The 15,518-nt window shown below is 44.4% G+C and overlaps 1 protein-coding gene across 4 annotated transcripts in view; it reads left to right on the top strand.

The window, feature by feature from the left end:
* The window catches only part of PIKFYVE (phosphoinositide kinase, FYVE-type zinc finger containing), a 120,075-nt gene that overhangs the window by 5,208 nt on the left and 99,349 nt on the right, over positions 1-15,518 (top strand). For 3 of the 4 annotated variants that reach the window (XM_019523447.1, XM_019523446.1, XM_019523445.1), the window contains exons 2-4: positions 1,713-1,894; positions 8,555-8,734; positions 14,147-14,265. In XM_019523447.1, the coding sequence (XP_019378992.1) occupies positions 1,723-1,894; positions 8,555-8,734; positions 14,147-14,265 (471 nt within the window). In that variant the 5' untranslated portion in view covers positions 1,713-1,722. Of the gene's footprint in view, positions 1-1,712; positions 1,895-8,554; positions 8,735-13,235; positions 13,369-14,146; positions 14,266-15,518 lie in introns of those variants that run through there. The other variant, XM_019523448.1, reaches the window with a different exon arrangement.

Raw genomic sequence — 15,518 nt, 5'->3', positions numbered from 1 at the left:
GTCCGGTCCGGTCCAGTCCTGCCCGCGGCCGGCTGCCCTTCCCCCCTCCCTCCCACGGGAGGTGTCACGCGCTGCTGAGTGTCCCTGTCCCCGCGGGCCGGAGCTCCTGCCGCCGGCGCGGGTGGCTTCGGGGCGCGGTCCTCGCCAGGGGGTGATGTGTGATCTGTACGTGTACACGGGTGTGTCCACACACGCATGTACACATACCCTGTGTGTGTATACATAGACATGTATAGAAACACAGTGCGAGTGTACTGTGTGTGTGTGTGTGTGTGTGTGTGTGTGTACACACCCACACACGATGCATACACACGTACGCACACAGGTATGTGTATCTGTATAGGTGTGTATATACACAAATTGTGTGTGTATGCGTGTGAACGTGTGTGTATTTGTACACACTGCATATATATACACTTATGTAGACGGGTATATGGACATGCATGCACTGTATGCATGTGTGTACGTATGTGTGTATATGCATGCACGTAAACGCACAGGTATATGTGCATATACACAAACGTACACACACTGTGTATGTATGTATATATACCTCTGTACGTATGTGTTTGTGCATGGTTTGAGTTCCTGTATGAAACATTCCTGAGTACTCAAAATATGCCAGCAGGGTGCACAGGGAAGGGAGGGCAAGCACCACTGCACTTTAACCGTGTATGTATGAGAGAGAGCAATAAAACAACACACACACATATGAGAATAATTGTATATAGAAATAAATCAAATTTGTATATGCATGTATGGACATACACACGTGTATGTGTGCCTCCACATAGCTCTGTATGTGTGTCTAGCAGAGTTGTGTGATAGCATTCTGGCCAACAAAACAGGGCTTAAATATACAGGGCTTGAAATAAGAGACCTGAGGAGCATCCTTAGTTGGTAGCTTCCCTTATGTATGCAACTTTAGCAAAGGCTTGTTCTAAATATTTGCAGACAGTTGTTCTGTCACCTTAAGGTGGGAAGAAAGCAAACCGTCTTCCACTTTCTTTGGTTTCTTCTGTTAAATTGAGTTGGGGACTTCTTCCCTCCCTCCACCCCCAGGGCTAATTTTGATAATCCTAGAGAATAACTAGCAAAAAATAAACCAAGAATTTGCTGCACTTGCATATTGGATCTCTTGTGCATACATTGTAGTTTGTTTGTGGGTTTTTTCCCCTTTTTGTTTAACTGCTTTAAAAACAAGGAAGTTGTGATATGTGCAGTTGATCTCAAAAACCACAGCTTGCACCATTTTAATTGGTTGTTTTGAGTACTTTTATATCCTCCTCATTTCCTTAAAGGCAGAATTTGGGTATTAAACCATAATTTGACTGTCCCATTCTGTTTTCAGTTGCAGTTGCAATGGTAGGCTAAGGAAACACAACTCCTAAACTACCTATAAAGTAGTTGGAAAGATCGAGAAACACTCATTGATCCTTCTTACCTTGTTGCTGTCTGACCTGTGTAACTTGTGAAGCTGACTCTGTTAATTCTACTTCCTATTAATGGGGGACAGTGAATTTTTGCAGTGAGAGGTAGAGGCAGTACTGTTCTCTGCATCTGTAGCCAAGATGCGATGTGAGAGTAGGGTAGCTCCCATTTTACCTCTTTGCATTTAACTTTATCAAGTCAGCTATGGCACCTGATATTGGCTTTGCTTCATAATATTTATGGAAATGCTTGTTTGTGATGCACAATTTTTCTTTTTCCAGGACACATGAGATGGCCACAGATGACAAACAGTCTCCAACACCGGACTCTGTTAGTGATCTTCCTCGTTCGCCTAGCAGTCCCTCTCATCTTACTCACTTCAAACCCTTGACTCCTGATCAGGATGAACCTCCATTTAAATCTGCCTACAGCTCATTTGTAAATCTCTTTCGTTTTAGCAAAGGTAAGCACTTATGACAGAGCTATTGCTTCTACTTCCAGGTAAATGGGTATCTCGCTTGAGAATCTTTAGTTAGGAGCGTGGCTTCAGACTGGTGGCCAAACGGATGATTAAGGAAGCTTCTGTGAGAAGCTTTTTATGCTGGATGTAACATGAGCTGTTTTCGGTCTTGTGGTAAAGGCGATACAACTGTGGCCTTGAGATCAAGTCTGCTGGCAGTGCAAAGTGCAGAGTTGAAGCCTACTTGCAACCTTTGATCTAGCTTCATTGAAAATCTGCAGCTGCCAACAGTGGTTGAAGACAAGCCAGCAGGCAATCCTCTGAATGACCCTTCATAGCAGAGCTTTTTGGAACCAAGGGGGGAAAGTAAAGGTCCTCTTCTTTGCCCCGCAAGCATTTCTGGGGCTTAAGTGGCATGCTGTTTGCCTAGTGAATTCAACATCTCTGCTTGGTGTGAACTCTACCTCTGGCCCTACTTTTCTTCACTCCTCATCACCTGTGAATTGGCAGTATATCTTTGGGCCTCAAATTGTTATAATTCATGTATAGAAACTTAGAAGCACCTTTCAAAAGGCATATTTTTTTCACAGTTTCAGTCCTAAAGAAACCTGTGTAACATGACTGGGCAGTAGTGTAAAAAGGAATAGGGGTGGTGGGAGGGCTGTTTTGGGCAGCTTCAGCAAGAAGGGCTTCACAGCAACGAGGGGGAGGGTGGCCACTTTTCCCCTGTGCCCAGCAGCAATTTTTCCCTGGCTGCCGCCACCATAGCTCATCATAGGTAGCCTGGGACCTGGGGTGGGGGGATTCCAGGCTGGTGTGTGTGGGTCCTGGTTGGTCCAGAGTGGGCACAGGGCAGGCTGGGCCAGGGCCAGGGCTGTGTGCTCTGGTCCCTGTGAGTTTCCATGGGACCAGGGCTAGTGGTGGCAGCAGTTGGAAAGAGCTGCCACTACTGGGCTGCTGAAAAATGGAGTCCAGCCACACAGTTACGCCAGCCCCACAGCATGATTGGGGTGGTGGGACGCACTAAAGGCTGGATAGCGCCTGGACCAGGTGGGACCAAGGGATTGGCTGCAGGTTGGATCCAGCACACAGGGCATATTTTTACCAAACCTTGGTTTAAGAGTTTCTGGCATAGGTAAGAGAACTGTCTCTGATCTTAGAACCTGCTCCCTTGCTGTCAGTATTGCATGCCTTCCCCTCTCCTGGACTTCTTCCCTTGCAGTGTTTGTCCCAGGAGCCAACTCTGTTTGTTATGCTGCTATGATAGGGCTTTACCTGGCACCTGGGTTTTAAGCATTCTTCCCAGAAAAACTTCTGTTCAGCAGAAGAGCTTGCAAGGAATGGTGGAAATGTTTGGTTTTGTTCTGGTATTGGTGAAATTACACTGAGGTGAAGAAGAAAACAGTATAAACTAACAGGGAAAACAAGACATTTTTTTCAGCGATTAAAGAAATAAACTGCTTCCCTTGGGTAGTGGGGAAGTTTTTCATAGAATGGTTAGATGTCTTGGATTATTAACTTAGGACATTCTGCTTTTCATTTTGTTCTAGATCTGTACTTGTTTTGTTTGGGGAAGGACACAAAACAAGCACACACCAGTCAATGGCTCCTGTTCAGTGAGTCTAGTCTAGTCAGTTTAATTAACTGTGTTGGATAAGCAAATTAAAATAATGTGCTTATCATTATTTTATGATAAGCACAGGGCACCTTAACACTATTGGAATTTACTGGTGTAAGATTTGCTGGTGTTTGGTGGTGGGAATGAACAAGTGACCAGCTATCTACTATAAGATATGCTGTTGCAAGTAGTTAGCTGGGGAGACTGATATAACTAGCTTGCATTGAGCAAACAGGATAGAAGTGGACATCTGATGCTTATACCAGTGTAGCTTAAATTAGTGTTCCTAGAATCATAGAAAATTAGGGTTGGAAGAGACCTCGGGAGGTCATCTAGTCCAACCCCTTACTCAAAAGCAGGACCATCCTCAACTATATTACCCCAGCCAAAGCTTTTGTATAGCCAGGCCTTAAAAAACTCCAAGGATGAAGATTACACAACCTCTTTGGATAGCCTGTGCTTTGCTACTCTCCTGGTGAGAGAGTTTTTCCTAATATGTAACCTAAATGTCCCTTGCTGCAACTTAAGACAATTGCTCCCTCTTCTGTCATATACTACCACTGGGCACAGTCTAGCTCTATCTTCTTTGTAACTGTCCTTCAGGTAGTTGAAGGCTGTTATTCAATCCCCTTAGTCTTCTATTTTGCAGACTAAATATGCCCATTTCCCTCAGCCTCTCTTTGGAAGTCAAGTGCCCCAGCCCCCTGTTTTTGTTGCCCTCCACTGGACTGTCTCCAATATGTCTACATTCTTTCTATAGTGAGGGGCCCAAAACTGGATGCTATACTCCAGATGTAACCTCACCAGTGCCAGATAGAAGGGAAGAATCACTTCCCTTGATCTGCTGACAAGGCTTCTACTGATGCAACTCAGTATGCCATTAGCCTTCTTCGTAACAAGGGCACGCTGTTGGTTGATATTCAGCTTACTATGCACTGTAACGTCCAGGTCCTTTTCTGCAGAGCTGCTGCTTAGCCAGTCAGTCCCCAGCCTGTAGTGGTGCATGGGATTGTTCTGCCCTAAGTGCAGGACTTTGCACTTCTCCTTAGGAGATCTCCTGAGATTTCTTTTGTTCCAGTCTTCCAATTTGTTGAGATCTCTCTGAATCCTAGCCCTACCCTCCAGCACATCCCCCCAGCTTGGTGTCATTTGCAAACTTGCTGAGGGTGACCTCCATCTCATCTTTTAGGTCATCGATGAAGGTATTGAACAAACCAGCCCCAGAACTGACCCCTGGGTCATGCCACTTGATACTGTCTGCCAACCAGACATTGAGCCATTGATTCCTTTCAGCCTGATGATCCAGCCAGCTTTCTGTCCACCTTACAGACCATTCATCCAACCTGTACTTCCTTAGCTTGCTTGTAAGAAGGTTGTGGGAGACTGTATCAAAAGCCTTGCTGAAGTCAAGGTACATTACATCCACTGCTCTTACACATCCACAGACCTGGTCTTCTCATCCTAGAAGGCAATAAGGTTGGTAAGGCATGACTTCCCCTTGGTGAAGCCATGCTGACTGTTTCTAATCATTCTATTCTTCAAGTGCTTAGACAAAAAAAAAGATTCCTTAAGGACTTGCTCCATGGTTTTTTCAGGAACATAGGTGAGGCTGACTAGTCTGTATTTTCCCAGATCTTCCTTCTTCCCTTTCTTAAGTTAGGCACCATATTTGCCCTTTTTCACTTCTTGTAAGATTTGTTTTGGTTTTATAGTTTCATAGCTGGTAGGGTCAGAAGGGACCTGAGCAGATCATCGAGTCCGACACCCTGCCATGGGCAGGAAAGAATGCTGGGGTCAAACAGCTGTGGGAAGGTGATTATATAGCATCCTTTTGAAGACCCCCAGGGTAGGAGCAAGCACCACTTCACTTGGAAGTTGGTTCCAGATCCTAGCCCCCCTGACTCTGCCTTTTAATGTCCAGCCTGAACCTATTCTCAGTCAACTTATGGCTGTTATTCCTAGTTACTCCTGGTAGTGCTCAGGGGAACAGGGTCTCCTGCTCCTTGATCTGTGTCGCTAGTCCCAGTTCTGTGTCTGCCTTAGCCTTCCTAACAGCCCCCCTACAGTCTCAAGCAATTGTGGTGTAATCCTCCTTGGTGATGGCCCCTCCCTTCCCCTGGGTGTACACCTCCTTTTTAGTTTTCAGACGATCCTGAATGCCTTTGGTGAGCCATGGGGGCTTTTGAGCACTCTTGGCCCCTTTGACTTGCATTGGGATTATTGCCCTTTGGGCTCGGAGGATCGTCTCCTTAAGGAACAAGCACTTCTCTTGGACTCCCAACTCCCCTCGCCTGCCCTCTGGGACCTCAGTCCGTCCCCGACTAATCTCCTTAATTCATTGAAATCGGCCCTTCTGAAGTCCGGGGCTCCTGCCTTGCTGCAGGCCTTTGACACCCTGCGCTGGATGGTGAATTCCAGTAGATGATGATGGCTATTGCCTAGGTAGTCAAGAACCCGTAGCCCCCTCACCAGGTCATTGCCTGTGGCCAGGACCAGGTCCAGTAAGGCATTCCCCCTGGTGGGACTGTGCACCTCCTGGGTTAGCTGGAGGTTCTGTATCTCGGGTAGGAACCTACGTGAGTGGTCAGACCTAGCTGACTGCTCCTCCCAGCAGATGTCTGGGTAGTTTAGCTCACTGAAGAGTTCCTGGCTAAGCCAAAGTGGTCTTCTGCCTTGCGTGTTAGGCTTCATTTGCATTGGCTTGGTTTGTTTGTGTGCTGTCAGTAAGGTTTCTTTAAAGTTCAGCCGTCTCTCCTGGGCTCCTTTTTGCTTCAGACTGGCCTCCCATGGGATTCTGCCCATCAGTTCCCTGAGAGAGTTGAAGTCTGCTTTTCTGCAGTCCAGGGTTCTTACTCTGCTCTTCTCCTTCCTTCCTTTCCTCAAAATCCTGAACTCAGTCATCTCATGGTTGCTGCTGTCCAAGTTGCCATCTACTTCTACATTCCCCACTAATTCTTCCCTTTTTGTGGGTAGCAGGTCAAGAAAAGCACAACCCCTAGTTGGCCTCTCCAACTCTTGCACCAGGAAGTTGTTTCCAGCACTCTCCAAAAACTTTCTGGATTGCCTGTGCACTGCTGTATTGCCCTCCCAGCAGTGTTGCTATATCCCTGATTTCCCCCCCCCCCCCCATCCTACCTCCTCTTCAAGTAACTTTGTTTTGTGCGCCAGCTGGGCATACAGTTGGGGACACACATGCATTGTGCATTCACTCGTTGTTTACACTGGTATAAGGATAGGATACACTAGTGTAAATGAGTCGTATATGGGATTAGAGACTGTAGGAATATACTTGTTTAATGGAAATACTTTGGCCATTTCTGATCTGACAACATCAAAAGGTATGCCCAGCCAACCATAGTTAAGGAACATTAAGGAAGGAGTACACTTTCTTGCATTAGATAAGTGGAGGCCAACTTTCCTGGCATATGTAGTACAGATTAGCTCTATACCTCTGCAAGTGCCATTCCAATCCCTTTCTCTTGCCCAATTTGCTGCTCTGCTTTCTGCTCCCTGCCCTATCTGCCACTGCTGTCTGTCCTGTCCCTGATCTGCTGTCTCACGCATGGAAATCTATCTATATCACTTGTGTTGCAGGTTGGCCACCCCTGCATTAAACAAATAAGGTTGCAAAATTTTATATTTTAAAGCAAGGCTGTCCAGTTTTAAAGCTGCTGGGGGCCACATGCCTCATGGACTGTACTGTTGGGGCCCCAAACCACAGAGGCAGCACTAGTGGGGATTATGAGCCCTGTACACTGGTGTGCTCACAGGTTGGTCTTTCCTCCCCCACTGCAACATGCACATGGACAGATGCTTTCCCATGTAGCATCCTGCCTCATCTGCCATGTCACAAACCTGCTCTGTTATGGTGGAGGTCAAGGAATATTTGCATGTTTTCTGAATTAGGTTTACTGATATAGTGTTTGGTGTCTATAAATACTAAAGATGAGCAATGTTTAATTTTGATGTTTGCGTAAGTTATAATTTTTATGGGTGTAGTTCTATACTCTTGTATGATAGCCAGTCAAAGAGGACTTCAGGAAGAACAAAAGCTGTTTACACCTGGAGGATTGAAGTCCAAGTAGTCGGGAAAAGAAAACTCTGAGAATTTACAGTTGCCTAGTTATGCATAATAGGTGCCAATGTGAGGTATCGCAGCCTAACTCATGCAGGGAACTAGTTTTTAAGGAAAATCTACCCAAATATTTGATTAGAACTGGAAGATTGGGTTTGTAATCTTTGCCTGAAAGGCTGTACATATTCTTCCAGTCATAAACGGGTCAGTAAAGAAGCCTGACTGGTAAATGGATATATATTATGGGGCAGGATGTTATATCTATAATAACTGGGAGCATCTCAGAGGTGTGCACCCAGCTGCATCCAGGGTCAGGGCATGTCACATGGAGCAGAAGCCAGGGGAGGGAGGGGGAGCATCAAGCTATTGGAACATTAGGGCAGCGGCAGTCTGGGTGGGAATCTGCGGGCTGCATGTGAACTTTGTCAGCGGGCCACCAGTTGGACAAGCCCTTTTTTAAAGAATGGGGCAGAAGGACTTTTGGAATAAGGTGCAGAATGAGCATCTTGTTGAAACAAGCAGGAATCTCTCTTGCCTGTATTGAACCCGCTGTCTGAAAAGGTCGAATTTATTGAAAGATTGTATATATTGATGCAGCCAGAATATTTGAAAAACTGTTTTGTAAATCAGGAGTCTTCAAAAGACTGAGTCTGGTAATGGTGAGAACAATTCCTACTTTGTTTATGTGCAGAAATTACATCTGTTTTAATTTGTGTTCATATTTCTTAATGGGGAGAATAGACTACAGAATGAGACCAGTTCCTGCCTTAACCTACAGGTTTTATACTATTTATTTTCTTCCTGTCCTGCCCTCTGTTTTGTGTAGTACCTAAGTCAGTGGGACCCTCAATCCAGATGGGTTTCTTGGACACTACTATATTTTAAACTAAGTATCAACGCAATTTCTGTGGCTTCAGACTTGCATGTGGTAATGAATTTGTCACGTGACCAACTGGTTTCTTCTGCCTAGATGATGGTAGGCTCTCATCTGCTGCAGAGAGAGCAGAAACTGGATCGAGTGATCCACAAGCACTGAGTGGGACATGGGCCAGTCCTCAGCATCCCTCCCGAACACAGTCTCTGAGGTCGCCTGTTCCTTATAAAAAGCAGCTCACTGGTGAACTACAAAGAAGGTCTTCCACAACCTTAGGTAAGGCAGCACAAAGTATTAAAATAAGGTATATGTTAATTGTTTGGTAACTCTATGAAGGGAGGTACGATCTCCAGCTAAGAAAAGCATGGCAAGGAGCTGAATTGAACAGTTTCAGTGGCTAGTCTAATGCCACGTAAACTGGTGCAAAAACTGCAAAGCAAGATTATCTGTTCAGGAATCTTTCATTGGGCCAGCTCGTGTACTTGTGGGATGTTAAACAAGCTTAAAGGCATAAAATGCCCTTCTTCAGGTCTGGAAAAACAGCAGCAAGAGGCTAAGTACCTGGTAAAAAAAAAAAAAAATTGCTTTTTCTTTAATTTCGGTATGTAAATGAAAATCTCCATTTTAAAGGAGTAGAGGGCAGCAAACCTTTTGGACTAAAGAGAAGCAGCTGCAGACCAAGCAAAGGGTGGCTGATATGGATATATCTAATGACTTTTAAAACAGTGGTGCTTAATGTTTTTGGCCGGTGGGCCAGATGGGCAGTGCTTGATCTGTCTGCAGGCTGGACCTAGTGGGGCCTCATCTGGCTGCACAGGAGGTTGTGGGGGAGATTGGCCTGGCCTCAATTTAGCCATGTAGTGGAGGAGGGCATGACCCAGCCCTGTGGGAGGAAGAGGGCTTGGCTTACTCCAGCATGGCTGGGTACAGGGAAGGGGAGTAGCCTGGCCCCCTTGGGGAGAAGAGAGCACAGCCCAGCCCAACCTCCTGGCCCAGAGGGAAGGGGGAGTGACCTGGCTTTGATCTGGCCATGCAGGGGCAGGGTTGTGGCCCAGCTCAGACCCACCCCACAGGGCTTTGGATTCTGGTAGCAGGGAGGGGTGGCAGTAGTGTCACTGCTCCCCTGCTGCCAAATTTCCTAATCTGCGTGGTGTCCAGAAGACTGGATTCCAATGCTCTGTGGCTGCATTTGGCCCACAGTCTGGAGGTTGAGCACTGCTGGCCTAGAAGAATATCAGTTTCATAGTTTCATAGTTGGTAGGGTCAGAAGGGACCTAAGTAGATCATCAAGTCTGACCTCCTGTCATGGGCAGGAAAGAATGCTGGGGTCAAATGACCCCGGCTAGGTGTCTGTCTAGCATCCTTTTGAAGACTCCCAGGGTAGGAGTGGGCAACATTTCCCTTGGAAGTTGGTTCCAGCTCCTAGCCACCCTGACAGTGAAGTAGTGCCTTTTAATGTCCAGCCTGAACCTACTCTGTCAATTTATGGCTGTTATTCCTAGTTACTCCTGGTAGTGCTCGGGGGAACAGGGACTCTTCCATTGCGTGCTGGTCCCCCTTTGTCAGTTTGTAGATGGCCACCAGATCCCCTCTCAGCCTTCTCTTGTGGAGGCTGAACAGGTTCAGGTCCCGTAGCCTCCCCTCATAGGGCCTGCCTTGCTGCCCCCTGATCATGTGAGTGGCCCTCCTCTGGACCCTATCGATGTTGTCCACATCCCTCCTGCAGTGCGGCTCCCAGAACTGGACTCAGTACTCCAACTGCGGCCTGGCCATATGTCGCACAGAGTGGGAGGATCACCTCCTTGGACCTGCTCATGATGCATCTGTGGATGCATGACGGTGCGATTAGCCTTCCTGACTGCGTCCCCACATTGTTGGCCCATATTCATCTTGGAGTCAATAATGACTCCAGGATCCTTTTCTGCCTCTGCACTGATGAGAAGGGAGTTCCCCAGCCTGTAGGTATGCTGTTGGTTCTTCCTTCCCAAGTGCAGTACCTTGCACTTGTCAGTATTGAAACCCATCCTGTTCTCATCCACCCACCCATGTAACCTGTCCAGATCTGATTGCAGCCTGTTCCTCTCCTGTAGTGGGCCCACGTATCCCCACATCTTGGTGTCATAAGTCGGTGTCCTCTTCCTTGCTCTCTACTATTGCTTATGCTGTTTAACTGCTGCTAGCTGTGGTTAGGTGAAGCAATTGCTGTTTCAGTCAGTCAGTTTCTGAAGATGTAAAGTACCACAGGTGTATGGGTACAGAATGACTAGATCAGTGGTTCTTAACTCTTTCTACTTGAGGACACCGCAATAGACTTGATACCCTCTCCCCTCCGTAACTCTTGTGAATTGAGTGGCATTCTATTTCAGTAAGTAATTTATATATTGCAGTCTTTACTTCCTTGAAGAGAAGCCAGGCAGTTGGGAGTGGGGAGAGCAGTCAGGCAGGGACAAGTTTAAGCCTGTATTTATTTGTTCACACCTACTAACACCCTTCACAAGCATCTGGGGGCATTCTGGTTGAAAATCCTGGAGACAAATGCATTGTTGGGTATGAGGGAACTAAAGGTTGCCATAATACAAAGTTTCTTGGTCTTATTTGGGTCTGATTTGTTGCTGCATTACTTCAGTTCTGATCCAGGTATCTGATTTGAATTTCAGTGGAAGTCTAATAAAGTACTTTAAACCAGAACAAAGCTACAGTGAATTGGATCTGTATTCTCTATAATAGTGTACAAACACATCATTATGCAGGCAATCTGTGATAAGCTCCCCGATGCATTATTAGAAATGCCCCATAAATCTGGTAAAATTAATTCAGTTACAAGCTGTGGAAAAATGAGTGGTGGAATTATCAGGGATTTACTTTTGGATCTGACTTTAAAAAAGGTCCTTTCTTCCCCAGGATATTCTAAAACCTTGTCTTGCAGGTCGACTTGGCCTTCTGCTTTTTTGGTCACTTTTTGAAAAATACTGAACTAAGAGTGCTTGCCAGAACCTGAGATGGTATACTTTTAAAATAAAACAAAACAGGATGGAGGCCAACTTAGACTCTGAAAGATGCAGTCACTCTTTCACTGGTATTTGCAAAAGCTTTTATGGTCCCAAACAACATTTGATGGTTGTGGGATCTAGTTTCACATTCTCTTGTAAATCTCACTAGGTGCCTGTCTGCCTATTTAGCCCTTTAACTATTGTACATCTAGCTCTTTCTGTGAAGATGGCCGTCTCTCTTGTGACTGTTAAAATCTTCATGGTTTAAATAAGTAGGTAAGTTGAAGCACAAAGAGACCAGATGAGTTGTCTAGCTCCTAAGGAGATGGTGGTGGGAGGAAAAATAGAATGTGTAATTACTGATTCAGAATTCTGTCTGCAATTCAACTGTGCTCTCAGTGTACTTGCTAGATGCAAAGCTTTACAAATTTCATGGACACCTTGTCCCTGCATGTCCTTGTGATGCTGGCTTCTCAGTAGGTCGTTGCTGGCTGCGCAGTAGCTTTGCATTATGGTTCATGCCATGTGATGTTACTGCACAATAAGTGTCTCATGTGGATGCAACCACTAATGCTATTAGTATTGGTTTTAACACAGGAGGAAGGTAGGGAGTGGCAAGGACATTTAATGGAAATAAAGTAAGATTGCTGGGAAGGAAAAAGACTGAAGGGGAAGTTCTTGTCAGGCAAAGGAGAGACTTGTGGTGGAGGAAGGGAGAGAGATGACCAGACCTAAAACTTGGATAGCGTCTCCTAGTTTTAGCTGTAAATGTTCATGGGACACTGAGATAATCCTCTTAAATGTTATACTTAAAGCATAGAGATGGTTCAGTTCATAAAGACACATACATTAAAATTGCATTTCTGTGCTGCTGTCTTGCATGTAATCTAGAATTTCTGATTTTTTGTTTTGTGTTTTGAACCACTCCTTTTTAAAAGAGCATTCATGTGTAGGTAGCCAAGCAGAGGTATGAGGACCTGGCTTTTGGGGAAGTTTTGTTGCTTTATTTCAATTTTATCTCCTTTTAATCTGCAAATTGAGGCATTACAACCCTGAAAGCAGTTGCTGGATAACTGGAAGCTCCTGTTGGACACAGGGCTGAGGTCAATATTTGAAGTAATACTTCTGTTTTCTTGTGACTGGAGGATTAATTAAATGTCATTAAAATGTTGGACCCAAATACTATAGACTACTGGTTCTTAACCCTTTTTTAGACTAAATGGTTTAGACTAAAAAAAATGCTAGCTCTTATTTTTCTAGAGTCAAAAAAGAGTGAAAGCCAAAAGAGCAATTCTTCTGTTGCAAAGAACTTGGAAAGACCATGGGAGGAAAGAATGGTTTTAACACTAAATTCATATTTGAAATTTTTGGGTTTATCTTGTGGATCATGTTTGCATACCTAACAGCACCCTTGGAAAAGATGTCATGGCATCTTAGGGTGCCATAGCATCCTGATTGATAATTATTGGAGTAAGCAATAGTCCAGATATGGCCCTGAGTTTAGCCATGTGATACTGTTAGGTGAGTAAAATCTCTAAAATGTCAGGTGCTCATTAGAATTTTTTTTAAACTTCCTATTTCTGTTGCAAATCTCCAGGCTTTGGACAAAACCCCCACTTTTTTCTTTGGGGGTAATTGAACCTTTGGGAATAGGATTATCCAGAAGAGTTTTTTTAGTTAACTGTAGTGCTTTAGTAATCTAAAATAAAGACCTCTTCATCCACTGCCCAAAACTGAAAGCCTGACTTGTACTGTACAGAAGCAGTTAACTGATGTAGTTTTGTTAGGACTGTGGGCAGGAACGCTGACATCAGCAAGATATAAAGCAGTAAACAAAAAGCTGCCATGTCTGTTTCTGCTGCTGCTTATACGAGGGAGGGAAAAAACAAAATGCTAGTCAAATGGAGAATGACAGAACTGGTAAAGAACTTTGAACTGTCCTGAATAGCTAATTATATAGGAAAAATAGCTTTTGGTTTCCATTTTTAATATTCAGTAGAAAGAGATGTTACATGATGAAACGAATGATGTAAATAATTTGGAGGGAGACTTTTGTATCCTAAATACCAAAGATGTTCAACTTTTATTAGATTAAGCTTCTAGTAAATGAAACAAAGTGCAGCAAGTGGGAATTTCTGGGTAAAAATGGCTTTAAACTATATGAACCATATTTTTGCCTGTTTGATCTTGATTTTAATTTATGAATGCACTTTATTTATGTTCTAAGTGTATTGATATGAATATTTCTAGTTGGATACTACTAGACTAAATTAAAATTCCAGGCTGCAGTTGTCTTGTGATTTCACTGTTCTGTAAGGCATTTAAAAAGGAAACTTCAAATGTGTGTCCTGGAGGGGTGGGAAGGCACTGTTTGAACTTGCATTTAGTCTCTAAAAAACATTGGTATGAAACTTACAATATTTCTGAATGATAATGCCAGTCATTAAGTTTTTACCTAGATTTCTAATGCATTTTAAGTAGGTATTTTATCTGTATAACCACATCTTGATTTCTGGTTATTACAAACTCAATCTGGCATAAACAAGGTTTTTTTTTAAAGTAATAATTCATATGCTAACGTCCTAAACTGTGTGTCCTACTGAATTTATCCCCTCAGTGGAGTTTTTTGCATTATGTGATGTAAGTGTTTCTGAGATTTGGATGAGCCTATCTGCCCTCCCTTTTCCCCACTCTCCAGACAATCAAAGGAAAGTGGAACCCTCTCTTGGAGGTCATGATCCTCGAACAGCAGTTCAACTAAGGAGTCTCAGCACAGTCTTAAAACGCCTCAAAGAAATCATGGAGGGGAAAAGTCAGGTACTGTATTAGGGCTTTTCAGAAATTAGGTCATATAAGCATGCAGAAATTTTAAATGTTACAGGGCTTTGTGTTGTTCTTTTCCACTTGCAATTCAAGAAGCTGAAAAAAATCATGACACTTCCTTGGTGTTTTTTCATGTAATGTTGGTTGGAACAGAATGAATAAGCACAGTGGTTGAGTAGGGGCAGGAGGAATAGAGAAACAGTTCAAGCTGAATTCTGTTTTTGACCTAATTAATCGCAGAATTCAAGGAACTGCAGTTCCTCTCCATCCTGTAGGTTTACAATTCCATTATCCTGAAGTCTAGCCAAGAGCAGATCAAGTATTGTAAAAATAGTTATTTTCAAGTTTTGGAAATCTAAGTTTCAGGATGTTTCTAGATTAAGTACGCTCATTTGATGTTGTAACAAACTGACAACACTTGTGGAACAGGCTGCTCTATTAGGTGTTGATCTAGCTGAGAGAAGGTTACATGGGTTCTACTAACTTGCCCCCACTTCTGCCTTGAGGCTGGCTGTATAAAAATAAAGGTTGGGAAGAAAAATCCCTGTGAAGTCGCATAGGTTGGAGGCATGATGTGTCATGCATTATTCACAATATGATACAATGCTGAAGAGGCACAAATCTGGATTCTTAGCACATGAATTTATTGGAGCTGACTGTCTATCCCATCACTTTATGCAAAGATGAGCGAACTGGAAATACAGACAACTGATTTGTAGTATTTTTGTTGCCATCCCGGAAGAGAAATCTGATTAGTAAAGGTGCAAGCTATCTTACCCTCCCCCCCCACACATCTTGTCTCAGCAGAGGCCTCAACCTCTCATTTCCTTTTTTGCTAGCTAGTTTGGCAGGGTCTGGTCGCTAGCATTTAGATGTGCACCGATACGTTGGTCCCATATTGTATCAGCGCTGATGAAAAGAAAATTGACATTATTGGCAGTTGGCCTTTTTGGCTGATGTGGCTGAAAATGTAGCTGATAAATGCTGCATGCATGTGTACAGCTGCAGCGTTGCATGCAGGTGGCCTGGTGCACAGCCCGGCAGTGTGGAGAGCAGTGTCCGGCTGGTAAGGCTGTTGTGGGGAAAGGGACATGGGCAGACCAAGGCCCCCACAGTGAGGGAATGGAGCTGGTGCTGCACAGCCGGGGCAGGATGCAGGATGGAGTTGTAGCTGCTCCCACCCCCGTGCACAGATTCGAGGGGCACATGCCCCCCATTTTCCTACTGGAGTGCATGCAGCGGCTCTT

This window comes from Gavialis gangeticus, unplaced genomic scaffold (genome assembly GCF_001723915.1).
Source record: "Gavialis gangeticus isolate Ggan-Ray unplaced genomic scaffold, GavGan_comp1, whole genome shotgun sequence".
Taxonomy (NCBI): domain Eukaryota; kingdom Metazoa; phylum Chordata; order Crocodylia; family Gavialidae; genus Gavialis; species Gavialis gangeticus.
This window is presented reverse-complemented; position numbering and strand designations above follow the sequence as displayed.